We start from the raw sequence: 15,547 nt of genomic DNA, 5'->3' as shown, positions 1-15,547 counted from the left end.
AGATACAATTTGGAAGATCAAGCTCTATGATTGGAGATTTTCCTGGCACAAATACAGATGGAATTTGCTCTTTAGGAGATTTCTTAATGATTGGGAAATAGAGAGGGTATTGGATATGCTAGCTTTGATTGGAGATTTTCCTGGCACAAATACAGATAAATTACTATGGAGGCATCATACTGATGGTCAATTCTATGTGAACAGAATGTATAAAAGGGATCTAGCCACAATTGCGGGGAAAAAATCAGGGCCATGGAGTGCTATATGGAAGAGTGTAGCCCCTACTAAGGTGAAGTGTTTCACTTGGTTGGTAACTAGGAGAGCTTGCGTGACACATGATAAACTTCAAAAGAGGGGAAAAATTATTGCCTCAAGATGTTATCTTTGTAAAGAGGCTCTAGAAACCAAAAATCATCTGTTTCTCCACTGCAAAGTAACAACACAAGTATGGGTTGTATTCACCAATATAAAGAGCCTAAATTGGATTATGCCAGAACATACAACAAACCTACTAAGTTGTTGGGTCAGAAGGGGAGGTAGTAAGAGCCAGAGGAGGTGGTGGAGAACAGTACCTGCTTGTATCTGGTGGATCATTTGGAAGGAGAGAAATTAGAGAATTTTTGTAGGGAAAGAATGCACTATAGAGAAGATTAAGTGGAAAGTAATTACCACTTTAGGTTTTTGGTGTAAAGAAATGAACATAGAAGAAGAAATTCAACTAGTGGATTTCATAGGAGCTTTGTAAGTAGTCCTGTTTTTTTTGTTGGTTTTTCTATGTAACTAACACTTTTGGAGGTGGCCAGCATAGCCCTTAATGCTGAGGAATACAATGTTACCAGTTCAAAAAAAAAAAAAAAAAAAAACCGAAACCGAACCGAATTACCGAATGCCCAACCCTAACGGAGGAGGTCATGGGTTCCTTTGGGTGTAGTGTCTGGAAAACCATAAGACGATTATGGCCCCATATCAACAATAATGTTTCTTTCACGGTTGGAAATGACTTAAGAACTGATTTCTAGAATGAGGTGTGGATTGGAGAAAACAGTCTTAGAAACTTCTTCCCCACACCTTTACACTTTAAGTCTACAAAGGACTAGTATTTAGAAGTGCACTTAATGATTGGGAAATTGGGGAAGTGGCCAAGTTGCTGGAAGTACTTAACTCACACCCTACTTTATCCATGAGGCCTGACAAACCTAGATGGAAACTACACAGCAAGGGAGTGTTTACAGTAAAATATTGCTATTGGGAACTCAACACACTACAAACAATGCTAGACATATGGCCTTGGAAGCTAGTGTGGAAGACCAAATGTCCTCCTATGGTAGCTTGCTTTACTTGGTTGGTATGCGAAAGGGCTGGCCTAACCCATGAGGCACTCCAGAAAAGGGGCTGGCTGGCTGATCTGCTCAAGATGTGCATTGCGCAAGCAGGATGCAAAGGTCAATGCTCATTTATTCATGCACTGTAAAGCAGTTATGAGTTTATGGAACATGTTTTTGTGTCTGCTAGGAGTTAATTGGGTGATGCCTAAGACAACAATGGAACTTCTAAGTAGCTGGGAAGGTATTGAGAACAGGGGAAGAAAGGAGCACTGGTGGAGAACTATCCCAGCAAGTATATGGTGGACCTTATTGAAAGAAAGAAATTCAAGGTGTTTTGATGGTCACAACAGTAACTTACAGAAGATTAGAATGAATTGTACAAGCCTTTTATATTTTTGGTGTAAAAAGAAACTGGTAGGGGAGATAGAAGATTTAGTTGATCTTATAGGAAACTTGTAAAAATACCCTCCTGGGTGATATAAGTTTCCAATTCATCATTTTTTGGATGATGAATTGTTTGGTGTGAACATAAAGTTACCCTTTTCTCAAAAAAAAAAGAGACTCAAATAACTGTTTCCAGTGGGCAATGTTCTTCTTCTTACCTCTTCTCTCCTTTACTGTTTTGGTAGTAACTCATGAAGCTTGTTTACTGGTGTGCTGCCTTATGCTGCCTGCTCGGCCAATATTATTCTTATTTCCTTCCTTTTTAGCAATTAGTGCTATCATCTTCTCTGGCATTCACATCTCAGGCAGTAGCTCCAGCAGCACTTAGCTTCTTTCTGGGGGCTGTTCTGGTGGCACAATACCTCTTTCTGATAGCTGCATCTGTGACATTGCAACTCTTTATGGTGATCCTTCTGACGCATTCAGTTTTTTCCCGAGTGTTATGAAGACGCCATGTCTCTTCTTGATGTCATTTCGGTTGCATGGTGACTCTTTTCTTCAACTCTAGTGACGTCGCATTGATTCAATGATCATTCTGGTATTGAGGCAGATTTTCTGAGCATTGTTTTATGGAAAAAATTTCTGACATGCAGTGCTTTTCCAATTAGATTTCCTTGGTTTTTGGTGTATTTTTTGTAAATATATACCTTTTTATGTTTCCAAAATAGACAAACTCAGGTTAGTTTCTCAACTTTGAGTTTGAGGGAACATGTTGGGATTAAATGTTAGAACGGTTATGTTCCCATGTGAGATATTTTCCCCATTGGGAACCAATACTACATCTCTTGTATTCAACCCATAATAAGTGTTGTTGTATTCATCAAATCACTAAGTCGTCAATATATTTTCTTCTCTCTTGTAGTTCTTCACTTGTTAGAATCCCATACCAGTCGAGCGCATGGCATGTAATCTCCTTGTATGTTCTGTGATCTCCTTATCCAATCTTGAACAATCATCACATGAGGTCGCTTTTGTGGTTGAGTTAGGTTTGATGTCTATTTTCTTAACATGGTATCAAAGAAAGAGCCATGCTTAATGGTATGTTAACCGGTGTTAGGCCACCTATTTCGAAGGAATTGTACAACTTGCTTTTGTCTTTTACAATACTAGACCACTTTGCTGGGTTTACTCAAAATCCTTGAAAGATCTGAAAATAAGATAAAGTAGCTAGTGTATGGATTTTCTTTACTTGTAGGTCTATACTCTATAACTTGTTGAGACCCTTCTAAGAGGATTTTTTGAACCTTGGGTAATTTGATGTTGATGAACATCACTCAACTTGAGGGAAATCAGATGGGTGATGCCATGCACAAAGGAGGCACTAGACAGTTGGGGTAGAGAAGGAATTCTATCCAATCAGAAAGAGAGGTGGAGGGTTGTCCCACCTTGTGCTTGGTAGACTACAGGATTATAGAAATTGGAGGTGTTTTGAGGAGAAGCAGTGCAACATCCTAAATCTGAAGATGAACTTCTTAGCACTATATTACTTTTGGTGTAAGAGGAACGTCTAGTGCAAACTGAAGATATTTTTTGATGGTTTAGACAACATGTAAGAAGGAACATACTTAGAGCCCATTTGGATTGGCTTAAAAAAAGCAGTCTTTAAGTCAAAAAATATAAAAATCAAACTTAAATGACTTTTAAGTCGAAAAATAAAAAGTAGGGAGAGGCCTACTTTTGTTTTTTTTTTTTTTAATTTTCTTAAAGTCATTTTTAACTTTGCGAAACACTCCCTAACTTATTTTAAGTTATTTTTATATTTGCCAAACACTTCCAGATGTAAAAAACTGACTTAAAAAGTAAGTTTGACCAACTTTTAAGCTAATCCAAACACCCTCTTATTAAGTTTCCTATATTTTGTAATTTCTTGGTTCAGGGGACTATACAATTTGGTATATTATACCTGTGAGAAATATAGGAAAAGAATATTATTGAATTGTTGTTTTAATAATTACATAGAGAACCCTATTTATAGACACTATATAATACAATTCCTTACCAAATAGGAGACTATAAACTATTCCTAGTTTGTGTAGGATTGTGTTTTCCTATTCTATTCTAACACTCCCCCTCAAGCTGGTGCATACAAATTATATGTACCTAGCTTGTTACAAATGTAATTAATACGAGGACCGGTAAGAGACTTGGTGAAGATATCTGCAAGTTGATCATTTGACTTCACAAATTTGGTAACAATATCTCCTGAGAGTATCTTTTCTCTTACAAAGTGACAATCAATCTCAATGTGCTTAGTCCTCTCATGAAACACTGGATTTGATGCGATATGAAGGGTCGCTTGATTATCACACACAAGTTCCATATGACCGGTTTCTCCAAACTTCAGTTCTCCAAGCAACTGTTTGATCCAAACTAGCTCACAAGTTGCTACAGCCATTGCTCGATATTCTGCTTCTGCACTGGATCGAGCAACCACACTTTGTTTCTTACTCTTCCATGACACCAAATTACCTCCAACTAAGACACAATATCCGGATGTAGAACGTCTATCAAAGGGTGATCCTGCCCAATCAGCGTCTGTATATCCGGTGATATGCTCATGGCCTTGATCCTCGAAGAGTAGTACTTTACCAGGAGCTGACTTTATATATCGCAGAATACGAACAACTGCATCCCAATGACTATCACAAGGAGAAGTCATAAACTGACTTACAACACTCACAGGAAAAGAGATGTCCGGTCTAGTCACAGTGAGGTAATTCAACTTTCCAACCAACCGTCTATACCTTTCAGGATTACTGAGTTGCTCCCCCTGTCCTGGAAGGAGTTTAACATTCGGATCCATAGGAGTGTCAATGGGTTTACATCCCATCATTCCTGTCTCCTCAAGAATGTCTAAAGCATACTTGCGTTGAGAAATAACAATACCTGATCTAGACTGAGCAACCTCAATACCAAGAAAATACTTCAATCTGCCAAGGTCTTTAGTTTGGAAATGCTGAAAGAGATACTGCTTCAAATTAGCGATACCAACTTGATCATTGCCGGTGATAATGATATCATCAACGTAAACAACCAAATAAATACACAGATTTGGTGCTGAATGTCGATAAAACACAGAGTGATCAGCGCCACTACGAGTCATGCCAAACTTCTGAATTACTGTGCTGAACTTTCCAAACCAAGCTCGAGGAGACTGTTTTAGACCATATAGTGACCGACGCAATCGACATACAAGGCTTCTAGACTCCCCCTGAGCAACAAAACCAGGTGGTTGCTCCATATAGACTTCTTCCTCGAGATCACCATGCAGAAAAGCATTCTTAATGTCCAACTGATGAAGAGGCCAATGACGAACGGCCGCCATAGATAGAAAAAGACGGACTGATGCTATTTTGGCCACAGGAGCGAAAGTGTCACTATAATCTAGCCCAAATATCTGAGTATACCCTTTAGCAACAAGGCGAGCCTTAAGCCGATCGACTTGACCATCTGGACCAATTTTGATCGCATAAACCCAACGACAACCAACAGTAGACTTACCTGTAGGAAGGGAAACAAGCTCCCAAGTACCACTCGAATGTAAAGCAGACATCTCATCAATCATAGCCTGCCTCCATCCAGAATGAGAAAGTGCTTCTCATGTAGTCTTAGGGATGGAAATAGAGGACAAAGATGATACAAAGGCATAATGGGGTGAAGATAAACGATGATAACTCAAGAAAGTATAATGGGGATTAGTATTTCGAGTAGATCGTATACCTTTTTGAAGTGCAATCGATTGGTTAGCAGGGGGCAAGGCCACAGTAGGAGCAGGGTCCGGCGCATGACATGAATCATTTGAGACTATTGCTGGACGAGGACGTCGATGATAAGTTAGGAGTGGTGGCACTATAACTGGAGATGGAGAAGATACCGTAGGTCCCTCAAAAGTCGGTACAGGTAAGACCTGAGGTATGGGTAAGACCTCAGAGATATCAAGATGATCAGAAGATGTGTAGTAAGGTTGAGATTCAAAGAATGTTACATCGGCAGACATAAAATATCGGCGGAGATCATGTGAATAGCAACGATACCCTTTTTGAACTCTAGAGTAACCAAGAAAGACACATATAAGAGCACGAGGGGCTAATTTATCTTTTCCTGGGGCTAAGTTATGAACAAAGCATGTGCTCCCAAATACACGAGGAGGGATAAAATAGAGATGTGACTGTGGATATAGTATGGAATGTGGAACCTGATCCGAAATAAAAGATGAGGGCATTCTATTAATTAAATAGCAAGATGAAAGGACTGCATCACCCCAAAAACGCAACGGAACATGGGATTCAATGAGGAGAGTGCGAGCAGTCTCAATGAGATGCCTATTCTTTCTTTCCGCTACACCATTTTGTTGAGGAGTGTATGGACAAGGTGTTTGGTGAATAATTCCTTGGTGAGACATAAACTCCTGAAACTGGGATGATAAATATTCTAAGGCATTATCACTACGAAAAGTACGAATAGAAACACCAAACTGATTTTTTTATTTCAGCAAAGAAACTTTTGAATATAGAAAATAACTCAGAACGATCTTTCATTAAGAAAACCCAAGTACATCTCGAATAATCATCAATGAAACTAACAAAATAACGAAATCCTAAGGTGGAACCGACTCTACTAGGACCCCAAACATCAGAATGAACTAATGAAAAAATAGACTCTGAACGACCCTCAGTACCACGTGAAAATGTGGCACGAGTGTGTTTCCCAAGTTGACACGACTCACAATCTAATTTGGACAAACTAGATAAACTAGGCACCATCTGTTGCAGTTTAGATAGACTCGGATGTCCCAAACGTTTGTGAATGAGGTCCGGAGGATCTGTAACAGAGCATGCTGTGAAGGAATTTGAAGAGGTAAGATAGTAAAGGCCTTGTGATTCATGTCCTGTGCCAATAGTCTGTCCCGTACTGCGGTCCTGCATGAGAAAAAAAATCATCAAAAAAGGTTATGCCACAATGTAGGGCACGTGTCAAACGACTAACAGATGCTAGATTAAAAGGGGAACCAGGGACATAAAGAACAGAGTCTAGAGTGACAGAAGATAAGGGTGTGGCCTTTCCAACCCCTTTTGGTTTTGTTTGTATCCCATTGGCCAAAGTAATAGTAGGAAGAGATTGTGAATAAACAATATCTGACAGAAGTGATTTGTTACCAGAAACATGATCAGAAGCGCCCGAGTCCATGACCCATGATCCATGAGTATTAGACTGTGAAACACAAGCAAAAGAATTACCCGCAACAACATCATGTTGAACAACCGAAGCTACTTGTGGAGACATTTGCTTACTTGCTCGATATTGAAGGAACTCATCATATTCTGATTGAGCAATATGAGCATTATGGGATGGTCGATCAGGCGGAGCAACAAATGCTTCTTGTGAAGATGTATGCTTACTTGCACGATTACGAAGGAACTCATTATATTCCTTTAGAGTAGCAGGATCATAACTGGGTGGTGGACCATGCAAATTATGACATATGTCACGAGTGTGTCCAGACTTATGACAATAACTACACTTGGATCGAGGTTTTCCAAGACGACCTCCTCCTCGTCGATTCTCCATAGATTGATATACTCGTTTTTCTATAGTTTGAGATGCGAGAGCAGAGGAATCAAAGGTCGGTGATGAAACTACTTTGTGGCTAGGAGGCGCAGCAATACGAAGTAGACGAGAGAATAATTCATCAACTGTAGGAATTGTAGGACTAGCTAAAATCTGATCACGCACTGAATCATGGTCAGTAGAGAGTCCAGCAAGTGTAAGAACTAGAAACAACGTCTGTCTGTGTTCTTGTTGTTTGTCCACATTTTTAGTGATTGGCATCAACGTGTCAAATTCCTCCATGACTGATTGTACCTGACCCAAGTAAGTAGACATATCGGATTCTTGTTTCTTTAAGCTAGTCATTCTAGATATCACATCATAGAATCGAGATATATCATTAGTATATAAAGCACGAGCCTTTTCTCAAACTGAATAACATGTTTGGGATGAGCGAAACAAGGGCATCAACTTGGAATCGATAGATCGCCATAGGAGACTACATAATTGAGCATCAACCTTCTCCCATTGTGCTTTGACGTTATTATCTGTCTCACTAGCCTTTGCCTTTTCATCTACCACACAAGTATTGTTGGTTAAGTGATCATGAACGCCTTGCCCCTTGCACCATAACTCAACCGAGGAAGCCCAGGCTAAATAGTTTGAGCTTCCCATTAATGGTTCTGAAGTGATCATAGCACTTGAACTACCTATATTCTTGGAGCCAAAAATATCAATCCCTAAAGACATATTATGAATTTAGAGAGAGGAAAAAAAAATAAAAAAAAATAAGGCTGGTCCTGGTCAAAATCTGGAAAAAAAAGGGTGCAGTCGCCGAAAATTAGGTCTGACTGCCCGAAACTGGTCGGAATAAGAAAATAAATATACAGTCTGCCTCGGAATGGAGAGGCGACCGCAATGAAAAAAAAAATTGGTCGAAAAACTGGCCGGAACAGGTCTCACGCGCCGGCGCGTGGATCTGTCAACTCGCCGGAGAAATTCTTCCGGCGGCGCGTGACGGCGCGTGTAGCACTGGTTTCCAGCAGGGATGATTGGGGTTTGCTCGCCGGGAAGTTCCTCAGCTAGTGGTGATGTTAGTTTTTGAAAAACAGTGACGGAAAATATTAAATACCTGGACAGCCACTAGGTTACCGGAAAAAAAAAAACTGTACGATTTTTTTTTTCTCTCACAATTGCTCTGATACCATGTGAGAAATATAGGAAAAGAATATTATTGAATTGTTGTTTTAATAATTACATAGAGAACCCTATTTATAGACACTATATAATACAATTCCTTACCAAATAGGAGACTATAAACTATTCCTAGTTTGTGTAGGATTGTGTTTTCCTATTCTATTCTAACAATACCTGTTAATATATGGATTATTACCATTCTAAAAAAAATAATCACTCAATTAAGAAAATGATTGTGTAAGATGTTGGAAGATCTGGATTCTGTTTGAATTGGTTGATTAAAGCAAACAGTTCCTTGGCTGAGAGAGAACTAAGATGATATGATTAGGTGAAATGTCACATATTGAAATTTATCACGGTGGGTTACTCTTATTTTTTCAACATGTAGGCATATAGCTTGTTGAAACCTTTCTAAGATGATCGTTTCGTCTTGGATAATTTGATTTCAAAGAACATTGCTCATTTAGGTGAAATGGTTGTGTAAGTTTTTGGAAACACATAATTCTGTTTGAATTGGTTGGATGACAGCAAACAAGACTAGGCTGTATGAGAACTAAGAGTCTATGATTAGTCAAAATGTCACACATTTCAGTCTATGGAAATTTATCACGTTGGCCTACCCTTCTTTCTTCCTCTGGGTATCCTTAAAAGTAGGCAATAACAAATTAGCTCTCTTTCCCCTGGAGTAGGAATACCTATTATCATTGATTTACCAGTCGTTTTTGTCAATTCTTCAGCCTTAGTTTCCTTTTATTTTTATCCTTCTGTCATGAGAATCCAAATCTCTTCCCTTAAATTCCAGGTCATTGGAGGTTGTAAGAACATAAAAGAAAACAACCTGCATTGCTCTGCACCCAAGGGTGTGGCCTAGTTATTGAGAACCATGAGGTCTCGGGTTCAATTCCCAGCGGAGACAAAAGACACTAGGTGTCCCATCTGTCCTGGCCTTAGTGGGTAGAGTTACCCGCTACCAGTTGCTGGTGGGAGGTGGCTGGTATCCCTTGAAATTAGTCGAGGTGCACGAAAGCTGGCCCAGACATCACTGTAATTAAAAAAAAAGCTGCTTTGCTCTTCATTTATCATCTTTTAGGGGTTCCCCTCTTTTTCTCTTTTATTTGTGAGACTGAGCAGTTTCAACAGAAATTGCGGGGTCTTACTTGGTCATTGGAGCCCTTAGTGTTGCCATATGTGCATGAACAACAGTGCAAGAAGATTTGTAATACCTCAATAGAAATTTGGCACTGGAGGCATACCCAGTGTAATACATTCAACAAAAGTGTTGCTCAAGAATATTAGAGCTATTTGAGCAATCTTTGTTGCTTTACATTCACTTGGTGAGCTTTTTAGTGAGTAAATTAGGAATATGGTTGTGAGAAGAATGATAAGATTCTATTGGTAAGTGCATTGTTTATTGTGATAAATGTCCATTTGGTAAGCATATAGCGAAGTGAATCTGCACAAAGCTAAAACAGTATGGACAATTGTTTCTCCATGTTGGAACTTCATGCTGCTGGTTCATATCAGGAATTCTCCCTGAAACAGAAGAGTTTGTGGAGGAACAAATTCCTGCCACTTTAATTTCCTGATGCCTCCGATTACTAGCTGATCTCTTACTTGGATGTTAATTGCAGTGACTGGAATCCCCATGCTGACCTACAAGCAATGGCCAGAGCTCATCGGCTTGGACAAACAAATAAGGTTATATGTCTTGCTCCCCCAAATTCCACCTCACACCTAAAATGATAATAAGCCTTTTAGCCCTCATTTCCATGCAAAAATGGAGATGGTCTGAATTTGCTTATTGAATTCTTGACCTATAGATGAATTGATAGCTGATACTTGTCTGTTGCAGGTGATGATCTTCCGACTCATAACAAGAGGAACAATTGAAGAAAGAATGATGCAGATGACTAAGAAGAAAATGATTTTGGAACATCTCGTTGTTGGACGGCTCAAAGCTCAAAACATCAATCAGGTAACATATTCATAAGCTTGAATTAATGTACATCAAGACCACACAAATATGCATTGGTAAATAAGGTCGATAGTCTTAGATATCTTAGAATAAGGTCCTACTCTCCCTCTTAGTGAAGCTGTGATTTTCAGTACCTGCTACTATTGTAGTCTGATCTTGACCCGTTTCACCAGTCACAATGTGCTGAAGGGAAGTTGTATATCATTGTAGCTCAAAAACCTCTAGCTTTTATGCAAAAGTGTGTGGGGGAAATACAAGACACCTGTGGCCTAGTGGTCAATGCAGTGGGTTAAGAATTATGAGGCCTCATGTTCAAATCCAGACAAAAATGCCATTACCAGGTGATTTCTTTCTATTTGTCCTAGTCTTGTCCTATCCTTGTTTGTGGGAGGTGATAGGTATCCCACAAAATTATTTGAGGTGCGTGAAAGCTTGCCCAGACACCACGAGTATCAACAAAGAAGAAAGACGCCCATAAAAAAAGTTGCTTTTCTGGTCCTTGTTAATCAATCAGAATGATATTTTAATGCAAGTTAGTACAATGGGAGTTATAAAGAGAATTCTGGGGAAGGACTGAAATTACGTAGAATAACATGCAATTCACATTCAAAACTGAGTTGTATTTGACATACGAAGTATGAGGTTTTCCTTTTAGGTTTGTCTGAAAGATTAAGCACTGACTGTAATTCTTGTGATTTTTGTTCTCTATTGGTCATTTTCCTTATTATAAGGGGGTGTTTGGATTTTTATTTTTTTTCAAAGTGGCTTATAAGTTAGAAGCCAAAAGTCATAAGTTCAGAACCCCCAACTTTTGGCTTTTGGCTATTTTTTTTTTGGAACTTTTCAGCTTTAAAAAAAGTGTTTAAAAGCACTTTTTGTGTTACCCAAACACTTCCGAAACTAAAAAGTGAGCCAAAAGTCACTAAAAATAAGTCAATCCAAACATCCACTAAGTCTCTTTTGTAGTTCCTTTTGTTTCTGTTGAAGAACCTTCCCTTTGCACGCCTTATGATCAGACATCCCCTTTCCTCTCTCAAAACCCGTAGAATGTTCTTCAGCGTGGTCTCCTACTTCTCTTGTTTTGGGATGGGAGATCGATTGCCATGCAGAAATTGTGAGTTTGTAGTGAAGCTGTATTGTATTGGAGACAATTAAAACTTATTGGAGTCAGCAACATATATGCTGCTGAAACTACGCAATCTTAACACCTAAGCATAACCATTTGAGGAAGTAGTGCAGTCCTTATTTCAGTTTTCTTCTTTCCCCTTTTTTGTGAGAATTTTGATTCTTTTTTGACGAAGAATTTGGGAAAAGATTGGGAAGTGATGGAAAAACTTGATTAGTTCCTTCCCATGTTTAGTTAAGTCCTACTCCTTAAGCTTTCCTTTCAAAGCTTTCAGTTTACTAGTCAAGATGTAATCTAGTCTGCCATCCACCTCAATAGAGTCCCACTAAATTTTCACATTAAAACCGTCAACTCTTCTTAACCACCAATTTTAAAATTTAAAGTAGGATTTTCTGTGGTCCAAATCCTCACTCTACAATGATAAAGGGAAGTGGTCTGAGGCTACCCTCTGCAAAATAGACTGCATGCCACATTTGAATTCCTCATCCCATTTGGTGGAAGATCCACAAGCTCAATGTCATCTATGATTTTTGATAAGTCAGTCATATGCTGGAGAAGGAAGTGCAATTCTTCTTTTCTGAAATGAATCTGGGAGTGTTAAAATCTTCACTGAGTCCCCTGGATGCTCCAACTTCCTCCTCAATATTACGTCTTTGTTTTCTGTTGTTTGGTCCATATACCCCTGTTAGATTCCATGTAAAATCTTGAGTCAGTGACATGAAGATACCAGTTAGGGAATGTAACCCAGTGGAACAGATTTCCCTTTTCCATACTCTACTGTCCGCATATCGTTAAAATTCCCCCTTTAGTGCCACTTGCCTGTCAATATTCATACTTCACCCATCTATTTGCCCGAAGTTGCTTCACATATTCATCTATATTCTCTTTGACTTTAGTTTCTTGTAGACAGTAAATATCGTCCCTCCCCTTGTGTATTTAACTCTGCAAAGTGCTCTTTTCTTCTCTAAAGAAATGGATCTTGGGCCTAACTCAACCACAAAGGCTAGCTCATGAGGGGAGGATTGCTCAAGATCATACAAGCAGACCACCCATCCTATTAACCACAAATGTGGGACTTTTTCACACCCCCCTTCCACGCAGGGGTGAACATTTGGAGCGTGAGTAATTTAATATGGGGCCCAACATCAGGTGAGATGGGTACTGCTCTGATACCACGTAAAGAAATGAATTTTGGGCCTAACTCAACCCCTGAAGCTAGTTTGAGAGATGGATTACCCAAGACCATATAAGGAGACCATCCATTTGACCACTGATGGTTATCAGCCTAAGGCTTTGTTCTATTACCTATGTCGTAAGCTTTCCAGTCATTGAAGTAAGGTTCAATGCTAAGAAAATAGTGTTTCATGACTCTGTTCCGATTTTCTCTCTTTTTACAATTACTACACATCACTTGCCTAGCTTGGGTTGGGTTCAATTTACATTAAGTATGGGACTTCTTCATATCCTCCTATTTGTTTATCCCCCTAACGGTCCAAGAGATTGTATTCATCTTCAAGGACCAACAACTGACTGTAACTTCTCCCTGCTTCGGTCCCTATTGCTTCTGAATTTGACATTAAGAGCAACTAAATTCGTAAGTTCTTGTGAACCTTTCCATCTTGGAATTGTAAGAATCTTTGGCACTAGATTGTTAATCTTTTTGTTGCTATCAGTTTTCTGGAAAAATAGCAAAGGCCTCTTTTTCATATCCCTTGACATCCTCTCCAAATTGATTGATCAATTTAATTATGTTGCTATGCACCCTGAGAGTTGCATCCATCTCAACAACAACAACAACATACCCAGGGAGACCCCTCTTAGGGTAGAGTGCACACAGTCTTGCCAAGAGGCTGAGGGTTGCATCCGTCTCATCATCTTGAAATTTTATTGGTTCTGCATGTTCAATCACCGTTGGATGTTCCATTGTAACTTCAATTAGTTGCATGATTGATGTCGCCTGGGCGTTTTTGTGAGAAATATTTCCTTCTTCGATGCTTGTTACCACAGTGTGATCACCTTTGCTCTGGTCTTGTACTGTCCCTGAGGAATTGAAGGTAGAAAAGGTTGAATTTGAGTTGTGATGTTTCCTGTATTGTTCGCAGTGAGAATAATGAATACTTATATAGATATTTGGTGTGTTTATATTAGATGTCCAGAGGGTCCTTGGTCCTTTTAATTATTATAGGATCAGTTGGGCCTGATAAATAATGGCCCAAAGACTTGTGGCTGAGTGGAGCATCGGGTATTGGCGACTTCAAAATGTCACATGCCTCCTCACGTCGAAATTGTTTGCTTCCTTCGATGTGGCCGCATGATCTAGGATCTGATGTGAAATCCATGCCCCTTGCCCCCCAATTTATAGTATCTGTTGGCCCTATATTTCATAGCTACTATAGAGATTTTATCACCAAGTTTGTCTCCGACTGCTGCTCTTGTCTGAATTTGCTCACCAAATCAGAATAGTGTAAACATATCCGTCGCTTTCAACCTCCTCTTACTTTTGGAATGTTTCCCCCATCTCCCTTCAGTTTTATCCTCGCCCATCGCAAATGATTTCTTAAGCTGGTTTCTTTTTCAGTTTCGATACATCCACCACAAAAGTTTCTTTTTCTTGGAAAACCTTTTGAGACCACAGATTCTGAGGAAGCCCCAAAAGATGAATCCATATCCAGCTTCTATCTGTCGTATGTATAGCATTAATGAATCTTTGAATCTATAATGCAATCTTACCCCATCCTTCTTTAAAGTCCCTTCAGGAATAATTGTTACTGCTCTGCTTTCTCCCTGTACAACAATAATGCTGATGTAGGAAGTCCATCAAAAAGATCTGGTCTTTGATTCCTGCTTGTATTTTCATTGTGCTTATGGATAGAGAGGAACAAAAGGTGTTTTGATGGTATCCCAACTCCCATTTCCTCTCTTAAGGCTAGATGTTTGATTAGTCTTTTTAGTTGGGTTAACAACTACTCTGTAATTACTGTTGAATCTTTCCTAGAATTTATCAGCTCCATAGATCTATGTTGATAGTTGTGATAGCTTTTTTTTCCCTTCCTGGGAGTTGATGATCTCTTTGTAATGCTTGCATATTCTTGATGCTTTTTGTTAATGATTTCCTTCTTATTTCATCAAAAAAAAAATGCTGATGTACCTTCCTTCTTGAGTGGTTCCCTAATGCAGGAAGAATTAGATGACATCATAAGGTATGGATCAAAAGAATTATTTGCTGATGACAATGATGAGGCTGGAAAATCCCGACAAATTCATTATGATGATGCTGCAATAGATAGGTAAGTTTTGTTTACCCAGAGATTCCTTCTTTAGTTTCTCTTTTTAAACATAATTTTGGGGTATAATTTCTTAAATTTTGCATTATACATTTCCCACCATCTCATTAAGTTGGACCTTCCTTTTTTATCCATCCCGAAATCTGACCTATCCTTAAATGGAAAATATTTCTCCCTTGAGAGAAAATTAATATGAAGTGTTAATTTTCTGTTTTATTTTATATAGCACTATAACTTGGTGGAGTCGATCTGCTTTTCTTTGTTTACCTTGATTTTCTGCTGCATTTTAAAAGTATTTTTAATTATAATAAATTATGTAGTGTAGTCTTATTGTGTAGTTTCTAATTATATAAATTTTGAGTCATAAAGAAATTGGTATTCAAATTGAAACCAACACTTTGAGTTATTTTTCCGTCATACTCCTATTTCCACCTTTCTTTCCAAGAAGAAGGTATTAGTTTATATTGTTTCTAACTTTCTATATTGATTCTACTGTATTCTGTACTGCTCGGTGTTTCACATTTTAAACTGTAATTTTTAGCATGACTTCACATTCAATGTACTATTTTTTTCTCAAGCATTTTATTCTGAAATTGCACACAGGTGAAACTGGGTCTGATTTGTTGGGTCAGTGGAGTACCTAAGCACT

General features: G+C 38.8%; 1 protein-coding gene across 1 annotated transcript in view; it reads left to right on the top strand.

The window, feature by feature from the left end:
* The window catches only part of LOC125827284 (CHD3-type chromatin-remodeling factor PICKLE-like), a 77,300-nt gene that overhangs the window by 39,327 nt on the left and 22,426 nt on the right, over positions 1-15,547 (top strand). Inside the window, exons 17-19 of the mRNA XM_049506601.1 lie at positions 10,145-10,211; positions 10,366-10,488; positions 14,792-14,901. Coding sequence (XP_049362558.1) covers positions 10,145-10,211; positions 10,366-10,488; positions 14,792-14,901 — 300 coding nt within the window. The remainder of the gene's footprint in view (positions 1-10,144; positions 10,212-10,365; positions 10,489-14,791; positions 14,902-15,547) is intronic.

This window comes from Solanum verrucosum, unplaced genomic scaffold (assembly GCF_900185275.1).
Source record: "Solanum verrucosum unplaced genomic scaffold, falcon-dt-bn FXZP01000106.1, whole genome shotgun sequence".
In the NCBI taxonomy this organism is placed as follows: domain Eukaryota; kingdom Viridiplantae; phylum Streptophyta; class Magnoliopsida; order Solanales; family Solanaceae; genus Solanum; species Solanum verrucosum.
This window is presented reverse-complemented; position numbering and strand designations above follow the sequence as displayed.